The sequence below is a fragment of the Enhydra lutris genome, unplaced genomic scaffold (assembly GCF_002288905.1).
Source record: "Enhydra lutris kenyoni isolate GAN:26980312 unplaced genomic scaffold, ASM228890v2 scaffoldscaffold44, whole genome shotgun sequence".
Taxonomy (NCBI): Eukaryota; Metazoa; Chordata; class Mammalia; order Carnivora; family Mustelidae; genus Enhydra; species Enhydra lutris.
This window is the reverse complement of record NW_019154128.1, coordinates 1,495,415-1,506,402: the sequence shown is the minus strand read 5'-3', so window position 1 is coordinate 1,506,402 and position 10,988 is coordinate 1,495,415. Positions and strand designations below refer to the sequence as shown.

General features: G+C 36.6%; 1 protein-coding gene across 1 annotated transcript; it reads left to right on the top strand.

Moving 5' to 3' along the window:
• The first annotated feature begins 214 nt into the window (after window positions 1–214).
• LOC111155885 (sulfotransferase 1C4-like) lies at window positions 215–9,247 on the top strand. The gene is made up of 7 exons (XM_022516341.1): window positions 215–607; window positions 3,296–3,421; window positions 4,233–4,330; window positions 4,828–4,954; window positions 5,165–5,259; window positions 8,027–8,207; window positions 9,132–9,247. Exons 1-7 carry the CDS (start codon window positions 439–441, stop codon window positions 9,245–9,247), a joined length of 912 nt encoding a protein of 303 aa, XP_022372049.1. The 5' UTR covers window positions 215–438.
• The last annotated feature ends 1,741 nt before the right edge of the window (window positions 9,248–10,988 follow it).

Genomic DNA, 10,988 nt, shown 5'->3' with positions numbered 1-10,988 from the left:
TTTTTAATTAGCTTAAAATTAACAGAAGAAACAACGAATATCTGTGAATTATTTTACAAACACAAAGATGAAAAACATAAACAACACAGCACTAACTCCTGTTAAACTGACACAGAAGAGCAGGACTGAACATGAACCTCAACCCTGCAGCCAGGATTTGGGAGGGCCTCTGGTATTACCTCATAGCTTGGCAGGGAGGAGCACTGGAGCTTATTAAGAAAACACCTTGGTACAAAGGCCTAAACAGTAGTTCTGAGTTTCCTGGAACTTGGGCCTGCAGACCTCTAGCTGCTTTCCCCTTTGACGGCCAGCCATCCCCAGACTGTACAGGAAGAACTTGCAGCCTGCTTTGCATTGTCTGTTCAATAAATAGACCTCAGCTTTGTGCAGATTGAGTAGTAACATTTTTCTGGAGCAGGACTCTCATTTCTGACACTAATGGCCTTAAACAAAACAAAGAATGATACATTTGATGGAACAGAGCGCGTAACTGTCAACTATGTGAAGGGGATTCTTCAACCCACACCTACCTGTGACTCATGGGACCAGATCTGGAACTTCCAAGCCAAGTCCGATGATCTTCTTATTGCCACCTATCCTAAAGCAGGTAGGTGGAAGGAGGGGGGTGGTGAAGAAGAGAATTAGGAAGGTGAGTGGGCAAAATATTAGTAATGAAATAAAGAAACTGATCTGGGTTGGAAAATTGTTTACTGGACAGAGTGATATGGCTAAGTCAAAACACTTGTGGAAACTGAAACTACAGAAAAAAAATACTAAAATAATGCACAAAATTTTAAGAATTTAATTCTTCTTATAATGCACATATTTTTTTACTTTCCCAGGAGTGACTCAAACAGCCAAGAAGTAACGGACTAGATTGTTGATTTGTTTGTTCCCAATGCAGGCTCTTAGTGCAGATCCCGTAAAAAAAAAAAAAAAAAACAAAACCCGCTGCTTTGTCTGTGTGTAAGCTACAAAAGGGATTTCCCCAAAAGGTGAAGAATTAGGGGCGCTTTGCTCTTACAATGCTAATTTCACCTCAGCACCCTCCAGAAGCCCTCAAAATCTCCCAATTCAGGGTCTAAGAATTACTCTTTTGATTTCTATCTTCCTTTGTGGTATGTTTTGAACCTATTTCCTTGTTTCAGTAATCAGTTTAACAAAAGTTGCTACAGAAGTTAGATTTCTTGAGTCCAGCCACTGTATCATAAAAATTTGAGGATGACCAGGGAGAAATAGTTCTCTGCAGATATTTGTGCATATCTGCAGGTATTCTAAAAATATACTATTCAATTCACAGCCAGATTGCATATACATTTGGTCTTTGCAAAACCAAGCTCCCTGTCAATAACTCCGCATACACACCCACACACAAACGTTCATATTGAAACATACACTTGTGCACACACACCAAAAAATCTAAACCTAGCATTTTCTTAGATTGTATGTTCAAACCCCTTTTGAGTCTTTATCTCTAATGATCCTGATAAAAGACTCTGCCAGCAGAAGGCAGCTTTAGACTCCCATTTATCCATCACTTTCATATTGTTCCTAATTTTCTAATCTTACTCATCAGGAGCCTGTTCAGGATTAAACTTTCCTAATGTGAACATAAAAGTCATCACTGGTGAGAATCACATCTCACAGTTTTAATTTTGTCCACAATTCTACTTTGTCATCACTTCAGTACATGGTTACATCATTTAAGTATAATATTTAAAAATTAATCTTTTCTCCACCTGCCAAATGTGACCAGTAGGACTTGGTTTGTTTAAAGTTTTCATGGGTTAGAATTAATAGGACTTGAATGATCCAAACAACACACTCAAAAAAAAAAAAAAAAAAAAAAACCCTGCTTGCCAGCTAATGTAACATTTAATCATCACTAAAACCTTACCCATTAATAAAGGTTATATTGATTAATGGGAAGAAGAAAAAGCATAGATGAAAAATGTGGTTTATACCTAAATTTTTAAAAGAATAATTAAATACTCTGGGAATGAGCCAAGAGAAAAATATATTCTAAAATCACTGACTTTTAGAGGATGAATTGAGAAGTCATTCCACTTATCTCCAAACCTGTAGCAACATGTCAGCCTGCCCCAAAGTCAGCTAACTCTAAACAGCTGTAAATTCAATGAATACATCAAATCAGTGTAAACAGCTCTCTCTTTGATTAGATAGCTAAAGAAATATTGGTCCTTTACCCTGTTATGAAAAAGTTGGTGCCAGAAATTCTTAGAGACCTAACTCGTCTAGGATATAAAAAGTAATTTTTTTCATTGCTCCCTGACTTACGCCCTTCCTGTAGACCTAAAAGCACTGAATTGACAGTATGAGAAAAGGCAACTGTAATGAGGGCTGGTGTCATAGACTGCAGGAAGGTAAGCCCAGATCCAGGATTCAGAGAACCATCCTAAAATTGTCAACTATCTTCCCAACATGGATTTGTCAAAATACCTAGTACAACAGTTCTTCGTCAAAGTATGAAGATTCAGTGGGTAGGAACTATATTAGTCTAGAATCAGGCAGCACACAGAAACTGAGGCTGGAGAAAGAGGCCCTTCTTCCAGTAGCTTCTCGGGTTCAAGAACTAGGCGGCAAAATGTGGTATGGCCTATGCAAAATGTCTACCTATTGGAGTTACCATTAGTGTCACTACCTCGGAAAGAATGACCTCTACCACTCTTCCACTTTCCAATGCATTTCATTAGCAGTGTCTAAATAGTATTCAAAATCTTAGCGGTAAAGGAGTCTAGGGAATACACTTTTTAACCTTCTAGTCCCTGAGATAAGGGAAAAATTGAGAAAAAGTTGAAAATGAAATCTAAGTACTAATGATTAATATCAAGGCCAGGTACTAATCATTCATTTGTTCATGGAACCAACACATATTAAATACCTCCTATGTGGCAGTCCCATACTATGTGCTTGGGAAACAGCCTGAAAACCACATAGTGATTACTCTCCAGAGATTAAAATCAAGTGAGAAAGACCTTTCATTCTGTCTTTCTTAGAACAATGCAGCTACATCAATTGGGTAACAATCCAAATTAATGGTTATGACAGGCAAAAAAGTGAACTATTTACCAATATAATATCCACAACAAATTGCAGCCTTTGTATAAAAATTCACATTATGATAACACAAGACATAAATAAAAAATGATGTTTTCTAAATTCCAGTATAAACCTAGCTTTAAAATTCAGAGAGGTGTTCTGAAAAGTATAATCATATTTTTAGAAATGTAATACACTAAATGTCTATGCATCTTCATCTTACAAATGGAATAAGGAACAACATGGACTCAGGAGATAGTGGACTTAATACAAAATGAAGGCAATATTGAGAAAAGTCAACGAGCACCTACTCATATACGATTTCCTTTCATCGAATGGATACATCCATCCATAGGATCTGGTAAGTTTCAAATAGCCACACTTGACTAAGGCCCAAATAAACACCTAGGATTTTTACTACCACATAGCCCTCTCAAAATTTTAGGCAGTCAAGCTGAAAAAAATTAATAGGGAAGACATAAGAATTAATACAACCACCTTGAAAAACTAGAAAAAAATTAAATTCTAGGCATTCAAACAATTACTAATGAATTCTGTGACTTTGCATTTTTTTTTAACTATGTCTGGCCATTTTTGTACTCCAGACATTTTCTAATGGAGTTACTGCTTATACAAAAGTAAGTTAAGTTTTTATTCTCCATTAGAAATTAATTTTATTCCTGGGGCGCCTGGGTAGCTCAGTGGGTTAAGCCTCTGCCTTCGGCTCAGGTCATGATCTCAGGGTCCTGGGATCGAGCCCCGCATCAGGCTGTCTGCTCAGCGAGGAGCCTGCTTCCCCCTCTCTCTCTGCGTGCCTCTCTGCCTACTTGTGATCTCTCTCTCTGTCAAATAAATAAATAAAATCTTTTAAAAAAAAGAAATTAATTTTATTCCATAAGGGTGAGCCCAAGTGAGATAATTTCATGGTGGAAGAGTATGAATTTTTTGCATTCTTATTTACCTAGTTTCTTGTTTGTTATGGTTAAAAACAATTCCAGATCTTTAAAAAATCATTCATAGGCTAGAAATATTCTCTCAGATCAAACTTACAGTTATAGTGCTTGCACAGGTGACTTGAATTGTTCAATTGTTCCTAAAATAGTAACAATTGAAGCAGCAAGATTCTAAAGCAACCACAAATGGTGGAAAGTGATCAAAAATCAATTTTACAGGTTTGAACCAAGCTAATGAAATGCCCTCACCACGGACCCTGAAAACACATCTTCCCATCCAGCTGCTGCCACCATCCTTCATAGAAAAAAACTGTAAGGTAAAAAGAAAAAGGAATTCACAGTTTACTCCTTAGAGTGGTCTTCAGTTTCCTCTTAAATCACTTTACTTGTTGGAGCACCTGGGTGTCTCAGTCAGCTAAGCATCTGACTCTTGGTTTCAGCTCAGGTTATGATCTCAGGGCCTTTAGATCAAGCTCCACATTGGGAGCTCCATGCTCAGTGTGGAGTCTGCTTAAGATTCTCTTCCTTTCCCTCTACCCCTCACCTCTCTTTATCTCTCTCTCAGAAACAAATAAATAAAAAATCTTTTTTAAATACCACTTCACTTATTAAAGAACAGATCTCTTCACAATAATCAATATGCAGATTGATCTGATTCTTTCTCAAGTCCTGCAAAGACCATGATCACAAGAACACCGCATCAGAAAATCTCATCTGTATGGAATGTAGCCACTTGAACATAATTTGTGTGGGCAATAACTACATATAAGTCTAATCCTACTTTTGTTTTTTTCCCTCCTCCTGCCATTCCTAGATAATCTATGTAGCAAGAAATCCAAAGGACAATATGGTATCTTACTACCATTTCCAAAGAATGAATAAAGCCCTTCCTGCTCCAGGAACCTGGGAAGAGTATTTTGAGAGTTTTCTGGCTGGGAAGGGTAAGAGAATTCAGCTTTTGTTTCTTCCTTTTCTCAAAATCCTCACTCTAAAAGGAAAGAATCATTTCCTTAGACCAGCCAGGGCTCTGCTTGCTTTACTGTGAAGAAATCATCAGTATATTCTCCCTCTCTTTAGGAACTCTGCTTTCAGTGGAATATTTGTTTGTTGGGCTTCTATGATTCATTACCATTTTTCATCCCTCGTTGCAGTGTGCTGGGGTTCTTGGCATGACCATGTGAAAGGATGGTGGAAAGCCAAAGACCAACATCGCATTCTCTACCTCTTCTATGAGGACCTGAAGAAGGTGAGGGGCAACGCTTTAATGGACCATAAGACATTTAGGTCATAATGTATGCACCACACTGGGGACCCACAGATTGAAACAAGAAATGCTGCATTTCATTGGCTGCTGCTGTCCATTCATCAAAGCACACATGGCATATCATGAGTTTATGTATCACATAGTTTCATCTCCAATTCCTGGAGCTCCCCAGAACATATCCGGTATGGTACACCTTTTCCAGATAGGCAAAGTATGAGTGATACCTTTTTTCCCCTTTCATGTCTACTCTAAAATTCTGTTTAGAAAGGAAAACATTTTCTAGTACATTTTGGGTTTTTTCATTAGTACGTGAGAAACATCATAATCTCAAGAAATGACTTAAGAAATTAGAGTGTAATGGAAAATACTAATGATTTAGATTCAAAATTCTTGAATTCAAGTTCTGGCTTTACCACCTACTGGCAAGTATTCTTGTGGAGGACACTTAACATCATAGAGACTTACTTAGTTTCCTTAAATGCAAAAACTAGATAGTAACATATACTCTTCCAAGATCTACAATGAGGACTAAATAAGATGATGTTGATAGGAGCTAGTATATAATGATATAGTATCATTATACTATATAGCATATATAGTATATATACTGATGTATCATTATGCTAAATACTATCTGTGACAACTAAATACAGAGATCTACAAAAATTACAGTCTTTGTTCTTCAATTTATCACTGGAAGTCTTGGTACTAAAAAGGTGCTTCACAGATTAGCTGCATGGGGCTCTAAGAGACTACATCAGGTCTGTTAAGTCAGAATGTGCACTTTATAAGATGCCCAGGGGATTTGTGGGCACATTAGTTTAGACGTACAACTCCTAAGTTCAGTCACTGCTGGGCCTCATCGAGGTGTTTCTACAGAATATCAAAAGAGTAAAACAATAATTTTTCTATTTTTTTAGTTGAGATATAATAGACATTTAACATTGTATTAGTTACAGGTACAACATGATTTAGTAACTGTATTTATTATGACATGAGCACCACAACAAGTCCAGCTGACATCTATCACCAACACATAGTTACAAAATTTTTTCTTGTGATGAGAATTTTTAAGATCTATTTTCTTAGCATCTGTCAAATATACAATACAGTGTTATTAACCATAGTCACCATGCTGTACATTACGTCCCAAGGATATACCTATTTCATAACTGGAAGTTTGTACCTTTTGACCACCTTCACCCATTTTGCCCACCCCCCACTGCCCACTTCTGGCAACGTCAATCTCTTCTCCATATCTATGATTTTAGTTGTTGTTGCTTAGATTCCACTCTATGGTTTTTTCAAACAGAAAATGTGAGACATATCCCTATTTTAGTGCTGAGAGTTATCTATTCACAGAATTCTAGATTTAGATACTCAGTTAAGAAATATGGCAGGGAGTTGTATGCTATGAGGGGAGAGTTCCCCTTTCATGGGTAGATATGACAAACTGGGGAAGCCACAGAAGGAAGGGTGCTATTAAACTCAGAATAAGAAAACTCCATGTAGGTGATACTTGTCTATCATATGTATCATAGCAGTGGGAAAGTAAGGCTATGTCACCAAGAATGACAGTCTTTTAACAAGGTGCATCCTGAAGTATTATGAATTCCAGCAAGAAATTTTATTGAACTGGTAGTTCTAACATCAGAGTCCCTAGAGCCCTTTTAAGTATTTCTGTCATCATGTTCTGGAATGTGCCCTGACTAGTCACTCAAAGCACAATATTCTCACCACTCATGCTGATTCCTAGTCTATGTGAGGCCAAATAAATTAAGTACTACTTTTGATATCCAAGCTTTTAAAGCAGAAGACACAGTTGTCAGGCTAAACCTTTCCACGTGCACTCCCCTAACACTCCTTCCAGAGATAGGGACTTCCCATAGCCACAGCTTCCCAGGGTGGTGTGTCCCTCTGATAAGGAAACATTGGAACTGAGCTCCTCTCAGGAATGCATAAACACCTGGATATGCTGGGTAGTAGACTTACTAGCCATGGGTGCCTCTTGAGTACCTGATGGGTGCAAAATAGTCATCTGTCATTCTTTTCCTACCACTTATTGCCATGACTGAGATGGTCTGGGATATTTCTATCAATGTCAGAAACAGGAGAGCGCCTCCTTAAATTGTCTGACCCTATGCTTCTGCAATGTCTTTCTTCTTATCATCAGTCTATGGACTCTCCCTGTAAGACATCTAACAGACCAAGATTCCTCCCATAACTGACTTGCATAGGACACTTAGGCATAACTCTTAGTGAAGCATTCTCCATGCACTGCATGTTATTTTATAGTAAATGTTTCACTAATACCACTCAGTTTTTGTTTACATGTTAGAGCAAGAAAAACTTAGTAATTCCAGTTAATAAAAATTAGAACAGTGTGGGTCCTCATGTTAAATTGAGTACTTGTGAGAGATTTTTTTTTAAGATTTTATTTATTTATTTGAGAGAGAGAGATTGCATTAGAGCAGGGGGACGGGCAGAGGGTGAAAGAGAAAATCTCAAGCAGACTCCACACAAAGCATGGAGCCCAACATGGGACTCAATCTCACAACCTTGAGACCATGACCTGAGCCAAAATCAAAAGTTGGATGCTTAACTGACTGAGTCACCCAGGTACCCCTAAGATGTTTGTTTAAATTTTAACTCATGACATGTTACTGATTACTGTTATTAACTCATTTCAATATTTTTAAACCAATTATCTTATATCATATCTTCACTTTTCTTTTGACTCTCATCATAGAATCTAAAGCATGAAATTCAGAAGTTGGCAGAATTTATTGGGAAAAACCTAGATGATGAAGTCCTAGATAAAATTGTCCTTCACACTTCATTTGATGTTATGAAGCAGAATCCAATGGCAAACTATTCATCAATTCCTACTACAATCATGAACCACTCTGTTTCTCCATTCATGAGAAAAGGTATTTATGGTTTTTTTGGTCATAATCCTAAAGAATTGTCCAATCTTTCACAGATTTGAGGGAGTTTTCTGTGGCTAAGAAAAATAAGATCTATAATAAATGATTCTGGAAAAAGAAGTAGAACACCGGGAATGAAATGAAAACAATTGGAGAGTGAGGTGTGGTGTGTACATCCAATTCCTCATCCTCCTGTTCTCTCCAGAGATCTGGCTGATAAGGTGAAAACATTGAATTAAGTCAGATGGGGCAAAGAATCCATTTTATAATGGGTTTATAAGGGCTCTATGCTATCAGATTTATTCATTCAAAAATACTTACTGAGGGGCTAATATGTGTCAGGCACTGTTCTAGGTAATGCTCAGAGCAGTGAATAAAACACAGAAATTTCTTCCCTCATGAATGTTATATTATAGCCACAAACAAAATAAACAATTATACCCAGGATAACAGATGATGCTAAGCACTAACGGGGAAGAAAACATCTGTGGAAAAGTAACAAGGATTGCAATTGGAGAATTTGGGGGGTCTTCCTTTTTAGTTTTCTTCCTCAAAACTACACCTTGAATTCTCCCACATACAAGACCCTCTCAGTGAGCCTATAAATGGAAACTACAGGCATAAGCACCTACCAAACTTTGACATCCAAAGAGGGCAGGGGAAAAAGACAAGATATCCCCCACAGGCTTGCTGTTTTAATTGTGGTAGTTTTATTTCCCCCATTAATGTGCATCAGTAGATAATGGGCTCTCCCTCTCCCACAAATCAGATAAGAAATTCTTCTTCCCTTCAGAATGAAATTGATAGGTTAGCAACAGAAATGTTTTGTCCAATATTGCGCTCCTTGAAAGGTAGAGTAGAACAATTCACACAGAAACAGGAGAGTAGAGAAAGGTAAACTGACTCTCTCCCACATGACAATTTCAGGGACAGTTGGAGACTGGAAGAATCACTTTACTGTTGCTCAGAATGAGAGATTTAATGAAGATTACGAGAAGAAAATGGCTGATACCAATATAACTTTCCACTTCCAATTCTCATAAAAAAGAAAAGAACCAAAATTTTTTTTAGTCTATTACCAACTTATTGGTAATAATCAATAAAACCTTATTATCCAGACCACATGATACTGGATTCAAGTTCTCAGACTAGTTGTTTATTGTGTCTGCTTTTGTTCACTCTAAAAAAAAAATAGGGATAAAGCTAGCAGAGATTGAAGACAAGGCGGAGAGTTGGAGTTACTAGTTACAATCTGGAGTTACAAACTAGTAACTGGAGGTACTAGTTACAATCATGGCGTCATTGTTGATTATCATTATATTTGAGTTTCCTACAGATCATGTGTTTGTTGACATATTAAAAGTGCTTCATTCCTTATATTAAAAAAAAAACTAACGTTTTCAAAGTGTTGGTTCAGACTAATTTTTCAATGCATCACAAAAATATATAGATAGTGACTATTTCCCCTAGAAATTTCTTGGTAGTCAAGTAACCATCAAGTGACTCTGTTTCTCCATGAAATGTTACAATTCACCTCGGTATTTTTACTATAATACATCTATCCCTATCTCTTATCATATCCTTTATACTTAAGTCTCTTTCTCACTCCAGCCAATGCTATGATTGAGTCTTGACTCGCCTCCTTCCAATGCATCGACAGCAATATCTGTCAGTTTTACCTGCTTGGGGTGTCATTTGTATGGCTACCCTTCTAGTTCAGAAACCTTTTACCTCTTGTCCATACTAGTTTAAGCTTCCTAACTCATATCTCTGTTTCTTCCACATCTACCAGGGTTACTTTCTTAAAACAATATTTTGATTATATTTCTCTTTGGCTCTAAATACATCAGTAATTCTTAATTTTTACTGCCTGGAAGATAAATCCCACACTTTTTAGCTATCAATTCGAAGGCAACTATATTGATATGATATGGTGGATATCATCTTCCAAACCACTTTCCTAGCTTAATTTCACCTTCTAAACCACCTCCATACTTCAGAAAATAAGCCTACTCACTGAGCTCTGATCACATCTTGGAGGTTTCTATTCTACTAGTTTTATTTTCACCATGCCTCCATCTGAAATTTCTTTCTTTTCTCTCTACCTGTCCAAAACATGTAACATGCTTCAATGACCAGTGCAAGTGGTTCATTCATCCTGAAAATACTGAGAGCTGAAGGGAGCATTTGCTTTTCTCTTTTTTTTTATGTTCAGTTAGCCAGCATATAGTACATCATTAGTTTTTGATGTAGTGCTCAACGATTCATTAGCTGTATATAACACCTAGTGCTCATTACAACACAAACATTTGCTTTTCTGAAGTCCTCTACACTTGGTATAATTATTTTGTGATTAAGATTAAAGTATATTATATATCTTGTACGTATATATGGTCTCTTGTATGTTTATTAAAATTTTCATTTTTTTTCTCCAATATAGAAACATTGTTATATATTTCATTGCACACCAAACAAAATATGACAAGACAAAAATGAGTAACTGAAAGAATATATCAGTCAAGGAAATTCTAAAAAGCTAACTTTTTATATTTTAAGTAGTCCCGATAATAGCTATCATTTACAACTATTGTCCAATATACTAGCTACTAGCTAAATGTGCCTATCTAAATTAATTAAAACTAAATAAAATTCAGTTATTGGTTTTTACTACTTAAATTTCAAGTGCACAGTAGCCACATATGGCTAGTAGCTATCACTTGGACATTATAAAAGATTTCTATCATCAGAGAAAGTTTTAGTGGATAAGACATTTTATTTTTACAA